The 15,987-nt window shown below is 58.3% G+C and overlaps 1 protein-coding gene across 4 annotated transcripts in view; it reads left to right on the top strand.

The window, feature by feature from the left end:
- H6PD (hexose-6-phosphate dehydrogenase/glucose 1-dehydrogenase) overlaps window positions 1–9,836 on the top strand; it is a 38,516-nt gene extending 28,680 nt beyond the window's left edge. For 2 of the 4 annotated variants that reach the window (XM_089901843.1, XM_089901842.1), the window contains 2 exons: window positions 1,489–1,758; window positions 3,568–9,836. In XM_089901843.1, coding sequence (XP_089757969.1) covers window positions 1,489–1,758; window positions 3,568–4,931 — 1,634 coding nt within the window. In that variant the 3' untranslated portion in view covers window positions 4,932–9,836. The remainder of the gene's footprint in view (window positions 1–1,488; window positions 1,759–3,567) is intronic. The other 2 variants (XR_016389119.1, XR_016389113.1) reach the window with 2 other exon arrangements.
- The last annotated feature ends 6,151 nt before the right edge of the window (window positions 9,837–15,987 follow it).

Raw genomic sequence — 15,987 nt, 5'->3', positions numbered from 1 at the left:
CGGGGACAGTCGTACCCTCTGTGCAGGATCTCATGGGTGTGACGGGGACAGTCATGGTACCCTCTGTGCAGGATCTCATGGGTGTGACGGGGACAGTCATGGTACCCTCTGTGCAGGATCTCTTGGGTGTGACGGGGACAGTCGTACCCTCCGTGCAGGATCTCATGGGTGTGACGGGGACAGTCATGGTACCCGCCGTGTGGGATCTCGTGGGTGTGACCGGGGGGCGGGTGCCTAGCATCTCCGCACTGTCCCAGGCACAGCAGGCGTCGGTATTGTCACTGCCGGGCTCTGTGATCAGTGTTCTGTGTGTCACCCTCTTTTAGCCTCTCAGTAGCTGTCCACCGGGCAACTTGCCGTCTCCACCTGTATGTCTAAAGCTTAAAACGAGCTCCTGGTTTCCCCTCTACCAGACCATCCCTCTCCTAGTCTCCTCATCTCAGTAGATGCCACCGCTGTCCGTCTGTGCTGAGGCCCGAGTCCTAGGAGTTGTCTCTGGTCCCTCCCTTGCTCGTGCTTCCCCGCATCGGTCAGCAGGCCAAGTCAGTTCTGACCCCAGAAAGGATCGTCCGCTCCGTCCAGTTGCCCTTTTGATGCCACTTTAGCCCAGGCCCCACCGTCTCCCGCTGGGCAACCGCACAGCCTCCTCCTCAGTCTCCTCTTTCTGTAGCCACTCTCCCCGCAGCAGGCCGGGCGTCCATGAATGTACGGAAGAGCTTGTTGTGTGCTGCTTCCGACCCTCCAGTGGCTTCCCCTGAGCTTAGAAGCAAGTCCAGCCTGGTCCCCAGGTGCTCCGAGCCCTGCCCTCCTGCCTGCTCTCTCCCGCTCACCTCCTTCTGGGCGCCTGGCGGCCGAGCTTGTTCCTGCCTCAAGGCTTTTCCTCTCGAAGCTCCCCTCCATCCGGAATGTTCTCTCCAGCTTCTTGCAGGGCTGCCTCTTCAGGTCTCAGAGGGGCCCGCCCGTTCCCCTCTGTCACGAGCTCTGTCTGTAATGTCTTTGTTGGCTTTTCTCCCTCCCATCTTCCCTCCCTCCCACCCACCCATTGTAAGCTGCCTGCAAGGACCTGTCTGTTGCCCGGCGACTCGTGCGCTTGGTAGCGGGTGGCAGTGAGCCCCATTTGATGGCAGGATGCAGAGCAGACTCAGAAGTCAGGTAACTCGTCAGGGTCGTGCGCTAGCAGGCCGCCCAGGCCCTCGCTGTAACGCGCAGGGCCAGACCTGCTGGCCAGGGCCCAGGATCCGCGCGTGCAGCCTGGCCTCTGCGGGGACCAGAGCCTTCCCCAGGCAGGTGCCCGGAGACGCCCAAGGGGCCTGACACCTCCTGGAGGAACGGTTCTCGTTGAAGGGAGGTGGCTCAAAGACGCCCGCGCTCCTTCCTCCCGCTGTGCTGCCCTGTGGCCCACTCTCCACACCGGGGACCCGAAGCACAGGCGGAGCTCCTGGCGCTTGTCGGGGAGCTGCTTACGACCTTCGCCCTCCTCCCGCTCAGGTCGCACCAGCTTCTACGAGGAGTACGGCGTCATCGGCGATGTCTTGCAGAACCACCTGACCGAGATCCTCATGCTGGTGGCCATGGAGCTGCCCCTCAACCTCAGCAGCTCGAAGGCGGTGCTGGGGCACAAGCTCCAGGCCTTCCAGGCCCTGCGGGGCCTGCAGAGGGGCAGTGCTGTCGTGGGCCAGTACCAGGCTTACCGCGGGCAGGTGCGCAGAGAGCTGCAGAAGCCAGACAGCTTCCACAGCCTGACGCCGACCTTTGCAGGTGGGCTCCGGGGCTGGGCACGGGCTGCGGGCTGCCCCCACCCATATCCCCCAGACGGAAGCACTGCTCCCAACCCGGATGCCCTTCAGGTTGGGTTGGAAGGAACTTGAAGTGGGGTTTTCACAAGGGTGCTCAGTGGCGAGTAAGAAGTACCCCTGCCTCTCTGACCTCCCGCCAGCTCAGAGACGCGGGTCACCTGCTGGCTCCCTCTGGGCGGAGGACACCTCAGTGGCGGTCTCCATTCAGTCCACGTCCACGGATCCTGCCGGGGCTTGCCAGTCTGGGCTCAGACCTGGCTTTGCCCTTGTGGAGCTTACATCAGCCCCCAGAGAGGCTGCAGGCCTGCCTGCTGCAGCCGGGGGCACCCCCAGCAGGCAGGCACCACGCTGGTCAGGCAGGTCCAGTGGGGCCGTCCTCTGGACACTTCCACAGGCTCAGAGCTTTCTGGGGTAACAGCCGCCACAGCCAGAGCAGCAGGTGCTTGTCGGCACTGACCATGTGCTGGACTTTATATACATTATCTCATTTAATCCTCACGTGTACAGACGCATCAGGCAGGCGTGATTATCATGCCCCGCTAGAGGTGAGGAACCGTGAGGCTCAGTCAAGTTGCCAAAACTTGCCCAAGGTCACGCAGAGATAGTACGTGGGAACTTGAGTCTGGAGGGCACTCGGCGTCTGGCTCTTACCGCCGTGGTCCCCGCTGCAGGTCTCCTCACCTGCACGGCAGTTCCCCACTGGCCTGTGGCTGAGAGCCCTGTCCACCCTCCCCTTCTCCCTGTATGTGACGGCCTCAGCGCGTCCTGAGTGCTCTGCAAACAGGAAGGAAGTCCGTTTCCCTAGGAACCCACACCCCCTCAGTCAGGATCGCTGCTGCCTTGCCCACCCTCCTTGAGACTCTTCTCAGAGCCTCTGGGTTGGAGCCTCTCAGTCCAGTTCCCCTTTGCTTGGGAACGATGACTCTGAGAGGTGCCTCAGGGAGCTGGGTGTCCGAGGTGGCCCCAGAGGCTGCTTTTCAAGCACCGACTGGGCAGAGATGGTAACAGAAGAGGTGAAAGATGGGGGTGAGGCTAGCGAGGCCAGGGGTGCCCAGAGGAGGGCTCGGAGAGGGGAAGGCTTGCTGGCAGGAAGGAAAGGAGAGGAAAGCGGGTGGGCCGAGAGGACCCGGTTCTTATGCTGGAGCGTCACCACCACTGCCCCCCGTCACCCCAGGCATCCTCGTGCACATCACCTCCACTGCCCCCCATCACCCCAGGCATCCTCGTGCACATCACCTCCACTGCCCCCCGTCACCCCAGGCGTCCTCGTGCACATCACCTCCACTGCCCCCCGTCACCCCAGGCGTCCTCGTGCACATCACCTCCACTGCCCCCCGTCACCCCAGGCGTCCTCGTGCACGTCGCCTCCACTGCCCCCCGTCACCCCAGGCGTCCTCGTGCACATCACCTCCACTGCCCCCCGTCACCCCAGGCGTCCTCATGCACATCACCTCCACTGCCCCCCGTCACCCCAGGCGTCCTCATGCACATCACCTCCACTGTCCCTGTCACCCCAGGTGTCCTCGTGCACATCACCTCCACTGTCCCTGTCACCCCAGGCCTCCTCGTGCACATCACCTCCACTGTCCCTGTCACCCCAGGCCTCCTCGTGCACATCACCTCCACTGTCCCTGTCACCCCAGGCCTCCTCGTGCACATCACCTCCACTGTCCCCTGTCACCCCAGGTGTCCTCGTGCACATCACCTCCACTGTCCCTGTCACCCCAGGCCTCCTCGTGCACATCACCTCCACTGTCCCCTGTCACCCCAGGCGTCCTTGTGCACATAGACAACCTTCGCTGGGAGGGTGTCCCTTTCATCCTGATGTCCGGCAAAGCCTTGGATGAGAGAGTGGGCTACGTTCGGATCTTGTTCAAGGACCAGGCGTACTGTGCCCAGAGCGAGAAGCGCTGGGTCCCGGCCCAGAGCCACTGCCTTCCTCAGCAGATCATCTTCTACATTGGCCATGGTGAGCTGGGCGGCCCAGCCGTGCTGGTCAGTAGGAACCTGTTCAGGCCCTCCCTGCCCTCCGCCAGCTGGAAGGAAGTGGAGGGCCAGCCTGGGCTTCGCCTCTTTGGCCGCCCTCTGTCTGATTACTACGCCTACAGCCCTGTGAGGGAGCAGGACGCCTACTCCATCCTCATCTCTCGTATCTTCCACCGCCGGAAGGACTCCTTCATCACCATGGAGAACTTGCTGGCTTCCTGGGTCTTCTGGACGCCCTTGCTGGACAGCCTGGCCCACGAGGTCCCACGCCTCTACCCAGGAGGAGCAGAGAATGGACACCTGTTGGACTTTGAGTTCAGTGGCAGCCACTTGTCCTTCTCCCAGCCACCACTGGAGCAGCTGGTGCTGGGGCCGGATTCCGCTCCGATGCCCAGCGACTTCCAGGTTCTCAGGGCCAAGTACCGAGACAGCCCGCTGATATCGGCCTGGCCGGAGGAGCTGATCGCCAGGCTGGCCGGCGACATCGAGGCTGCAGCTGTGCAGGCTGTGAGGCGCTTTGGCAAGTTCCACCTGGCACTCTCGGGCGGCTCGAGCCCCGTGGCCCTGTTCCAGCAGCTGGCCATGGGGCACTACGGCTTCCCCTGGGCCCACACACACCTGTGGCTGGTGGACGAGCGCTGTGTCCCGCTCTGGGACCCCGAGTCCAACTTCCAGGGCCTGCAGGCTCACCTGCTGCAGCACGTGCGTGTCCCCTACTACAACGTCCACCCCATGCCCGTGCACCAGCGCCAGCGGCTCTGCGCCGAGGAGGACCAGGGCGCCCAGGCCTATGCCGAGGAGATCTCCACCCTGGTGACCAACAGCAGCTTCGACCTGGTGCTGCTGGGCATGGGCACCGACGGGCACACGGCCTCCCTCTTCCCTCAGTCGCCCGTCGGCCTGGACGGCAAGCAGCTGGTGGTGCTGACCACGAGCCCCTCCAGCCCACACCGGCGCATGAGCCTCAGCCTGCCCGTCATCAACCGCGCCCACAAGGTGGCGGTCCTGGTCATGGGCCGGATGAAGCGCGAGATCGCCATGCTGGTGAGCCGCGTGGGCCGCGAGCCCAGGAAGTGGCCCATCTCGGGCGTTCTGCCTGACTCTGGGCAGCTGGTGTGGTACATGGACTATGACGCGTTTCTGGGGTGACGGTTGCCTCTGCCCTTCGCTCACCCCCGCGCCTTCCTTCATCTGCCCTCTCTCCGCCCTCTCAGTCCTGCCCCAGCCCGCGTGCCCTGCTCTCTGGAATCTGATGCCTCGTGGTCAGGTTCCCGGAGACGAAGGACAAAGGCCTTCCCCAGCCCCCGTGACCGTCCCTGCCTAGTGGTGGTGGGTACACACCGGAACAAGGAAGAAATGGAATCTCTGCCCTTGAGAAGCTTCAAATCCAAGTCAGGAGAGAAATGTCCACCTTAAGGAAAGACCTGCAGCACTTACATGTGAACACCAACCAGCGCAAAATAGGACGGTCTGAAAGCTCCCTGCGTGAGCAGGAATGTGGTGGGCCGAGGTTAATGGGGGGTTTCCTGCGGGCCGGGACCCTTCGACCAGCTCTGGTGGAAAAGCAGAACGTGGACGGTAGAGAGCAGGAGCCCAGGCACCAGTGCCCCTGTGCCCCCCACACAGCAGGCTGCCGGGAGCCCTCACCTCTGCTCCATCCCCTTCCTCCTGAGCCTCTGACTCAGCCTGCTGTCCTGTCTCCTCCGGGGCCACCTCCACCTGCTCTGCATCTCGGGTCTCTTTCTTTTCAGTCCCGACCGTGGAGCTCTTCCCACCCCGTCTCTGTTTCTTTGCTGTCCCTCAGACGCCCCATTTATGGACAGATTTGACAGTAACACGGTGACAGACAAGGTGTTAAAATGGATCCAGAAATTGTGGGACTGGTTTGCAGCTCCTTTTCTCAGTAGATGGATTTCTCTGACGGCAGGAGGCTCTGGTTCCCCAGCTCTGTCAGGGAAGACCACTGCCCCCACGCTTGCACTCCTGTCCCCAGCCAACTCTGCGTGAAACACACTGGAGATAGATGATCAGGCCATTCCAGGGATGCCACGTTTAGGAGGGTCCTTTGTGTCTCGGGACTTCCCAGGGAGTGTTTCTACTCTCGGTGTCCCCTCTTGTTTTACTGGGAAGATCCAGTTAAATCTTTCTCTGACGGTGACATCTCATTTGGGGGGAGAGATGTGACATCAGGTGATCGCGACCATCCAGGTGCTCTGATCTGACCAGGCTGAGCCAGGCCTCCCTGGTGGGGCCCTCCAGCTCATGTCAGCACTGGCTGCCCACGACCGTCTCAGGGACTTGACTGATGGTCAGCGCCGAGGGCGGCTGCCGCCTGCCCTTCTCATACTACCTCGTGGCGGCATCGGCCTCCTGTCTGCCGGTCCCTCCTGCCAGCGCTCACCTCACCACTAACGCGTTGCTGAAGATCTGGGGGACACCAACAAGCTTCTCGTTAAGAGCAGGTGGGTAGTCCGCTCCTGAGAAGCCATGGGTCGGTAATACCTGTTTTTCTGAAACCCCCAAGGCAGGGGTGTCTCCAAAATTCTTTTTTAAAAATCAAGCTTCTCAGGACACTTCTTTTTTTTTTTTTGGCTGCGTTGGGTCTTCATTGCTGCTCGGGCTTTCTCTAGTTGGGGCGAATGGGGACTACTGGTGCACTGGCTTCTCTTGTTGCGGAGCAGGGGCTCTAGGCGCATGGGCTTCAGTAGTTGCAGCACGTGGGCTCAGTAGTGGTGGCTCACAGGCTCTAGAGCGCAGGCTCAGTAGTTGTGGCACACGGGCTTCATTGCTCCGCGGCATGTGGGATCTTCCTGGACCAGGGCTCGAACCCGTGTCCCCTGCATTGGCAGGTGGATTCTTAACCACTGCAGCACCAGGGAAGCCCTCTCAGGACACATTTAATTTTTATTTCAATTTCCCACATAGCCATGTCCCCAAGATATGTCAATAAAGGATAAGACAGGTGTTTCGGTGTAACTGTTTCCCCATCTTATAGTCACATTTTGTATCAGGCAGATACATCTGATCAGGCAGATACAAAGTGTCAAGGTCACAACAAGGGCTTTCCTGGGTGAGGAGGAGCATCATGAAATCTGTTTCTCTACATTTGATTGTTTACACTTTCTTCAAGGCAATTTACACTTCTTCAAGAATTTAAGAGTTCTTCCTGTGATTTGAGATGTGTGCCTGTGAGGTGGGCGCTGGCAGGGGGCCCTGCACCTGTTGATATTTGGCTTCCCCTGGTCTCCAACGACCCGGTCCAGACAGGACATCTCTCTTTAGGCCAAGAGAGCTCACCTTGGCCAAAAAGAGCACAGTGCCGGGGTCAGGAAGTCTCCTCCCTTTCTGAAGAGTCAACTTTTTTTTTTTTTTTTGCGGTACCCGGGCCTCTCACTGTTGTGGCCTCTCCCGTTGTGGAGCACAGGGTCCGGACGCGCAGGCTCAGCGGCCATGGCTCACGGGCCCAGCCGCTCCGCGGCATGTGGGATCTTCCCGGACTTTAGCTTTGATGCACCTGGTGGGCCGGCCTGCAGGAGCGGACACGTGGTTGTCGCCCGAGTGCCGCCTCTGGCCACGTGGGGGCGCCCTCGCACCATCCCTGCTGTCTGGAGCGCGGGGGCGTTTCCCCTCCGCGCAGGTTCCTGCGCTTCCCGGGCGGCTTAGCTCTGAGCAACGACCCCACCCCCACGCCCCCCGCCCCCGCCGTCGTTCTTTAGGAACTTCCTCTGCGAGAAAGAAGGGGACCTCCACATACCTGAGTGTTACTGCAAGACCATTTCTGAATAATAGTGAGTCACTGCGAGCCTGAGCCTGGCACGTCCTATTTTCAGAGGAGCGCCTTGCCTCAAAATGTACTTTCAACTGTGGAGAGCGCCTCTAGGGGCAGGGGCAGGTTTCCTTTCCGGAATCAAGTGCTGTCTTAAAGTCACACCAGGAAGATCCACTGGGAGACACTGTCGTATTCCTGCTTCCACCTGCTCCCTTTCCCCTTTCCCTCCCTTGCCCCGCGATGGTGGTTTTCAAACTGTTTGGATCATGACGCACAGCAGAAAACACACTTTACGGCATGAGCGAGTGATCACGTTCATGCATGAATCTACGTCGCAGGCAAAAGTTTCATAAAGGAATTGTCACTCTGAGAATTCAGGATACCTCCTCTAATTTTTACTTTTAAAAATGCTGCTTGTAATTTGCTAAATTGAGTTGATCTATAGTTTGAAAAGTGCTGCTCTAATCTGACTTTACCCTGGGGTATGAGCCGAGGCCCCAGGGTTTGGAAGGGAGCACATGAGCCCACCTCACACAGGGAATGCTCATGACCGCACTGGGACTGGTACCCAGGCTTTCTGTTCCTGCAGCTTCACGCCTCGGACCAGTCCCAGGTGATGCTGCGCCAGCCTCTGTGGTGGGATGCTTGCTTCCTCCGTCACGAGGGAGGGGAGGAGTAGGTGTTGAAGACAAGGTGACCAGAACCCTGGGGCTTGGGGGAGCGATGATGATGTGCCCTTTACAGAAGGGTGATACGTTCCAGGCTCAGTAGTAAACGCTTTGCACTGTGTGGCCTCGTTTAATCTTTACAACAATCCTGTGAGGAGGTGGAGGAATCCTGATTTACCAATGATTTTGAAACTGAAACTGGAGTTGTCTAATGACAACAGGCCAGTTGTTCTAAGCCAGACGTGGACCCCAAACCTTCAGGGGTCTAGACATGCGCTGCCACCACCTCCCCAGGGAGCTCGGTGCAGCCGCGGTTCCCAGAACCCAGGCTCTCGGAGCAGACCCCCCGTCAGAGGCCGTGTGGGCCTGTGAAAGGCAGCAGGGCCCCTCCTCCCGGAAGCCGGGTCAAATCCCCATCTCTAGAGCAGGCGTTACCACCATTAGCTGTAGGGAAAGAATTTGGGACTTTCCGGGTTGCTGTAAGCTAGATTCTGATTTTGCTCCGGGAGCAAAGTTTTCTGTTAACCACAAGTTTGAACAGTCCTGTTGACCTGCCCGGCTTCTCATTCCTCTGCAGACAGTGCTTTCTTCCCAGTCCTGGGCCTCCCGCGGAGCAGCACAACCCAAGCTGTCTGCCAGCGGGCGCTGTTTCACAATACTCCCTGGAGGGCCGCTGTTCCGGAACACAGGGCTTGGTCTCCCCGGTCTGGGGGCTTTCTTCTCCGCATTTGTACAGAGAGCTGGGGACGGTGTGACTGAGAAAGGGAGGGAGACGCTTCTGCAGAACCTCAAGGGGCAGTTTCCTACAAGTTAGTTTTCATAAACGAGGTTTCTTTTTCCCTCCGCAGAAATACATGCAACCTCGCAGGAGCCGCTTCTGCACCAGCTTTACCAGCTCTGTTTTTACCCTTAGGAGACGGGCCCTGCGGACCTCAGTCCGTTGGTAGAGAAGTTGCCGGGCAGCGTGTCCGTGTCAGAGAATGAGCAGGTCACAGGAAAGGCCAGTGGTGACCCGAGGGGGAGCTGGCCGTGGTGGCAGGCCCACGTGATCAGCGCCTGCCTGCCCCGCAGACATAGACTCCGGGGAGCGGGGAGGCCCTGGGAGGCTGCCCGTGTGGCCCACGTGGCCCGCCAGGGGCCGTGCCTGCTGAGCGGAAGAGCAGCCCCATGCCCTCAGCCCTCCCACGGCGCTGCTCTGGGCACCGCAGACCTCGGGGCTGCAGCTGAGCACGTGGCACTCGAGGTGCTCACTTTGTTCAGGGCGATTTCCATGAGGAGGAGGGTGGTTCCTCCAACCTCATCCACATTTGGCAGCTGCTCAGAGCCTGGGACGAAGAGCTCTCGGAGGCCCCGAGCATTTTGGTCGCAGTCACGGATTCGATCCTCTAATAACCCACCCCTCTGCCCCCGTGGACTGGTCAGTGTCGGCCCAGGTGTCAGTCTGCCGTCCGAGGTCCATCTTCCGTTGGTCACTTGAAGTTTCGGGTTGGGCGCCAGTGTGTGCTTTGTGGTCCTTTGCTAGGTAGTGTCCACATGAGATGAAAATCCCGCTTCCCACCCTTCCTGCTCTAGAGCAGGCTGCTGCCTCCTGTGTAGATCAGTCTTCGCCGGAGGAAGCCAGCCACACGGGCCAGCCTGTGTTCCCGGAGGACATGTGTCTTCCAGGACATCCCGGGACCCTCTTCTAGGGGCGCACACTCCCGGCCTCGCACCGTCAGCAGCTCGAGGTGGGGCCGGAGTGAGAAACTCCCAGGATTCTGAGGCTCATTGTGAAGCAAGGCGCAGACTTAACTGAAGCTGTTGTCAGCACCAGAGAGGAGTAGCCAGAGATTTGAGGAGGTGCTTCTGATAGCACAGCCAGCCAGGGAAAATGATCCCTTTGATGAAACTTCCTCTCCAGCCGACTTTCGGGAGAGCCCATCTGTTTGCAAAGCGGGCCCCCAGCGCTGTGTATGTGTGTGTGACCCACAGAAGGGGAAGGGTGGGGATCTAGATGAAGTACGCTGCTTTTATTCTTGATTCCCAGGATGGTCTTTGTTTAAAACTCTTACCTTTCTCTCAGGTGTTTTAAAGGAAGTCTCTGCATCTTTTCTGTCCCTCCAGCGTGGGAAGGGATAAACACGTTTTCATTCACTGAAAGCTGCATGGAGTATGTTTGAACGGCGAGTAGCTTTGAAAGCGGAAGTGTAAACAGAACTACGTATATTTGTCAGTTTGGGTCTTTAGCTGTACCCCCACAGAAGTCTAGACTTGAGTATAAGAGGAAAGGACGCTGGAGGAGCTGGTAGTCAAGGGCCCAGTTGCATCCACTTCTCCAAGATGTGGCCTGTACACTCTGCCCCTCCTGGCCCTTCATGTGGGGGAACGGGCTGAGAACAGACACCATGGGCCCTCTGCTGGGTCCAAGAGCCATTGCTGCCCATGGCTGAGTGAAGGGCCTCGTCTCCAGCACGTTGGCGCCGTGCTTAGCAGCGAGTGCCAGAATGAGACCTAGATTAGGGCGGGGGGTGGGCGTGTGGGCACTGAAATCAGGGCATGTTGCAATCTGGGTCGTGTCCGTGCGTGCTGTCCCGAGCTGGGAAAGCCAGCACAGCACGAACTTTTGCCGGGAGAGAAGAGAGACAGGAAGACTCTTTTCTCAGAGGGCCTGTCTGTTCCCTCATGTGCTGGGAGACCGTGGACGTGAACACCTCCACCCCTGCCCGCCGCCAGTGGCAAGAACATGCCATGCCTTTCTGCAGAGACAGAAACCGCCCCTGGTTTTTATGGAAATACTGCACACTTTTAACGATGCCTCTGACAATGAGACATATTCAGAACAGAGTTTTTAAAATGCCTTTTTGTATGTCAAATGTACCATGTATTCTTTTAAACAATGAAATAGTTTTGCCAAAATTCATGCTTTCATTTTCTCTGGGAGATGGAGTGTGACGGCTGTGTGTGTGCTTGGAGCAGGGGTGGGGAGGGAGACCCAGTTACCCCCGTGCCCATCACAGGTGGGACGTCTGAGCAACCAGCTGGTCTCCACTTGCTTGAGGGCCCCTGGGCTCCTGGGGAGACAGTGGGAGGGCACTGGGTCTCATAGGTTCCCAAGCAGTCTGAGGAAAGCTGTCCCCCTACCCCCCGTCAACCTAGCTGGCAGCCCACCGACGGACAGAGCCTCACCCGGAGGGTGCTTACTGCGCTGTCTGACGGGGAGGTCGGGACGGAGCCTTCGGAAGCAGCAGTGCCTGACGCCATCATTTGTCTTCTCTTACGTTCTCTGCCATCACTCCAGCCTGTGTCATGATCCCAGGAACACAGGGTTCCGGGGGAGTCGAATGAAGCTGCAGGACCACTGGGGGTGCACGAGCCAGGGATTTGTTGTTTGTTGTCCATGGTGTGCAGGACCCAAGCTGGGACCTGGAGGCCTCACAAGGCGGGGACGGGAGCAGCGTGCACATCCAGAGGGGGTGGGATCCCGAGGGACTGAGAGGCACAGGTGACAGGCACACCCAGAGGCCCCCCCACCCCGGGAAGAAGGGAAGGCCCGTGGGCAGTAGTGAAGGCTGGAAACCGAAGGCTGCAGTCACATCCTTGATGGAGCCTTGGCCTGGGAGCACACGGAGCACGCACGCCCTCGGGGAGGGCGCCCTGAGCTGGGGAGCGTGCCCGGGTCTCTGCTGGTGGCCTCTGGCTGTGCCAGACGGTGTCGGCCCGCCTGCCCCAGCTCCCGACACAAGGGGACAGCGCGGCTCCGGCTCCCCCCAACTCCACACCGTCCACCCCTCACCTGTCCGGCTGAGGACCAAGCCTGCAGACTCCAGTGTCTCTTGCATTTCGGGTACTTAGCGCCCTGCGGTGAACGTGTGAGGGAATGAAGGGCAGTCACGAAAGCAGGAGAGGAAGCGTCAGCTGCAGCTGGCAGAGCTCTCGGAAGCCCAGGTGTCGTGGTCCAGGCCGCCTGGACACTTGCTGTGGCCCCTTCTCCTGAAGGAGATGCTGAGCAGGACCGTCTGCCTGGAAACGCACAGAGGTGGCCCCAGCGGCCAGGGCTTGGGACCGGGGCTGAGTCACCAAGAGAGGCTCAGGAGGGTCCATCAGCAGGACCCAAGATGGGTGTGCAGGCCCCAGGCCCGCTGTCTGTGGCTAAGGAGAGGAGAATGGGAGCCGGCACCTTGGACAGGAGCTTCTCAGAGCCGGGGCGGCCAGCGGAGAGGCGGGACAGGACGGGCGGAGGATGAGGCAGGGGTGGCAGCCAGAGGGGGAACCCGGCCTTGGGTGGTCATCTCTAGAGGAGACTGGACCTCTTGCCTTCACAGGGGGCTGAGGCAGAGGGGGCAATGAAAGGTGGTCCATCCATGTCGGGGACCAGCGCTTGTCGGCACTAGAGGGATGGGGTGGGAGGCATGACAAAAGCAAGGCAAGCTCTGAGCCCCACGCGTGGCGATTTTCCCACTTGCTGCAGGTGGAGAGCAGGGCTTGGAGGTCGGGGCCAGCTGCCAGGCACTGGAGGTGAGGGCCTCGAAGCCCCGGCTCTGCTCGTCCGTCCGCCGCCCTGCCTCACCCTCTGCTCTGCCGTCCTCTTTCCTGTCCCAACCCCCTGGCTTGTGGGAACCCATCATCACATTATTTGCTTGAAGAAGCATTCTTGGAAATAAAAACCGTAAAACTAAGCTCAGTGCCCCCTGCCCACACACACCTGTTCCATAAACCTTTACTTTTCAATTACAGAAAAAAAAAAGGAAAAATATGGAAAAAAGCGCAAAGGCACAACTACGAATCCATGCAGATTACTTCCACTCAGCATTAAACACTGTAAGATCTTTGCCTGCTGTCTTTTTTTTAAGGAAAAACATCACAAATATTTTGGTAAAATAAGGCTTACTTATTATAAGTGAATTCATAGAGTGCCAAAAAGTACACAAATGAATGTTCAAAAAAAAAAAAAACCACTGCAGCCCAGTCCCCTCCACTGCAGAAATTAGCAGTATTAGCAAAAGGTGAACCAAAGCTCGTGTCCTCCTGGAGCCTCTCCTCCTCGTTCTCTTGATCCCTCCATCTGCCCTTTATTTTGGGTGGTCCGTCCGTCCGTCCATCCCTCTTCGAGTTCCTCTTTCTCCTCCGCGCCCTCTTCACCAGCAGATGGCTCAGTGGCCTCCACAGCGGCGGCCGACGCAGTCCAGGCGAGAGACCTCGTTTCGCTGATGGTCATCAAGAGGTGACCGTCGTCAAGACCTGCCGGCTGACACTGAATCTGGGGGACCAGGTCAGTGTCCGCCGACCCTGAGAGTGAAGCCCTGGCCGGGGTCGGGGGACTGCTGCTTTCACTGCTGTCTTGTCCTCTTCCTTGATTCTCTTTGTGAATTTCATTACGTGGCCCCCAAAGCTGAGGTCTGTCCCCCTTCTCATTTCCAATCAAGAGGGGAGGCAGTTTGGAGAAGGTGAATTGTCTCCCGTTTGGATTTCTATTTACGTATAAAAAAGACACCACTAAAAACATGAAATAGAGGAGAGTTGTCCACAGCGCCTGCCACCCTGCCTAGTAATCGCTGTCGTGTCCGGCCACCTCCCGCGCCCACGAGACTCTCATCTCGGCGGTCTCTGTCGTCACACTTTCGTGTCCTGCTTTATTTCATGTTTTATCCCATCGTGAGCATTCTCCACGCGTGCTCATGGCCTTCATACTTTGTTTCCACGCAAGCATGAGCACCATCAGCCGATAGCATCCTGTTAACAGGTCCTGCCCTCTGTGGCTGAACGCGTAGGTTATGTCTAGCTTTCACCTGTTGCAAGACAGTGCTCCAGCAAAGCACACTTAGAAGGCAAAACCCCTTTTTATTCTTTTAAAATGACGGAAATGTGAGGTTTAACAGGACCCGGTACACGTGAACGACTTTGTAGTCGAGAAACAAACCCTGATACGACAGCAATTACAACCACAAGAATAATCAGTGGCCTAGGAAGGAAAGGAGGGGAGAATCTGAAGACACAGGAGGAGGCTGGAAACCTCTCGGTCAGAAGAGAGAGGAGGGAACCGTGGGGCTGGCAGGGTCACAGGCTGTGTCGGGAGCACGACCCCTGAAAAGAGAAGTGAGAAGAGGCTGCAGGCCAGGGCGCCAGGCCCAGAAATCCTCCTTCAAGAGTTCTTGAGCCCCTGGTGCTACACTTCGGGTTTCCAAGCCCCTGGATTCCCAGGCCACTTGCTACTTTATTGCTGAATGGTGGCCATCACTTGCTACTTTAACCCAGACTCCTTTGGTCGCAAATGACAGAAACCCATCTCAAACTAGATCTGGAAGAAGAAGGAAGTGGCCGGCTCCTCTTCTTGGAAAGCCCAGGGTGGGAGCAGCTTCAGCCGGGCTGGACTCAGGGAAGTCAGCCAGTGTCACCAGGAAGCTGTTAGGCTCTCCTTTCATTAGGGCTGCCAGATTTAGCAAATAAATCTACAGGACGCCCAGTTAAGGTTGAGTTTCAGGTAAAGAACAAATACGATTTTAGTAGCGGTATGTCCAAGGCAACATACGGGACAGACTTAGACTGAAACATTATTTGTTGTTCATTCGAAATGCAAATTTACCGGGGTGGCCTGAGTTTAATCTGGCGATCCTACTGTGCACGCTGGCTTCGTTCCTGCCTCACGTACCTGGCCTTCCCTGGGAGGGATGGTGGTTGCCGGCAGCTCACAGCATCTCGATGGCCTCGGGACGCCCAAGGGAGAGAGGGCCTCGGGCTCACGGCTCTGCCTGGGACACCCTGGGGAGGACTTGGTTGGGTCCAGCAAGGGTCACTGTGGTGGCGGCACCGGGAGGTGCCTGGAGAGCCCTCTCGCTTCCCTCCCCACCCCATCAGAGCACCCCGAAAATTCTTGGATATGAACAGTTGAGGTTTTCTCAATGTTTGTCAAGTTCTGGGCAATCAGTGCAGCCCGAAGGCAAGTACTGGGCTCCCCTTTTTAATCAGATTCCTGCCCCAAAGCCCCTCCTCATGGGAATTCAGGTGGCACCCATCTCTGAATTGATCACTGGATGGGGATGGGAGGCAGTTGCCCATCCCTGGGGTGTTGCGATCAACGGGTGGGTCGCTGCCAAAGGAGAAGCAGATGCGCCCAGACCCACGTGGACCCACCATGCAGGCTGAATGCACGCTGGAGAGCTTTAAACTTTTCACTCGGTGCCTTCCGGTCCTTAGAAATCAGGGCCGTCTAGTGAATAGAAGTAACCATTTTAGCAGCTGTTATTCCGTGTTCCGGAGAACGGAACATCCACCCACAAGTTTTTCTAGTCATAAAGCTGTTTCCGAAGCAAGTCATCCTCCAAGAAGCCCGAGCTGAGGAGAGTGTTTACAGCCAGTTTTCAGGTCATCTGCTCGGACGCCCACCCGTGTTCGGGAGCAAAGTGAGAAGGTGAGGCGGGAGGGAGTGTCCACGGGGGTCGCCGTGCTCTTCAAGGTCAGCACAACCATGGTACTTTCCGTGCCTTCTCCTCAGCAAACGCTAAAATTAGTCCCAGTGCCTCAAAATGTCCAGGGCAACAACGACCTCTCCCATTGCAGCCGTGGTTTGATTCTTTGCAAATATTATGACTTCTTGTGCTTCTGTGGAGGGTTGTCACAAAATCCTAAAAGGCGGGGTAGACGGCCAGGGACGGCAGAGGCGCAGTTGCCCGTGTCTTGAATTTGAGCGACGTTCCAAGCTGGTTGAACCCAACAGACGGGCTGCGAGGGGCTGCAGGTGCTGTGCGCCGGCCACCTGAGGCGGGAAGGTCCCTGGGCTGGACCTCAGGTGACC

This window comes from Delphinapterus leucas, chromosome 1 (assembly GCF_059928025.1).
Source record: "Delphinapterus leucas isolate spDelLeu-1000000601 "Yukka" chromosome 1, BTC_Dleu_Yukka2, whole genome shotgun sequence".
Lineage (NCBI taxonomy): Eukaryota > Metazoa > Chordata > Mammalia > Artiodactyla > Monodontidae > Delphinapterus > Delphinapterus leucas.
This window is presented reverse-complemented; position numbering and strand designations above follow the sequence as displayed.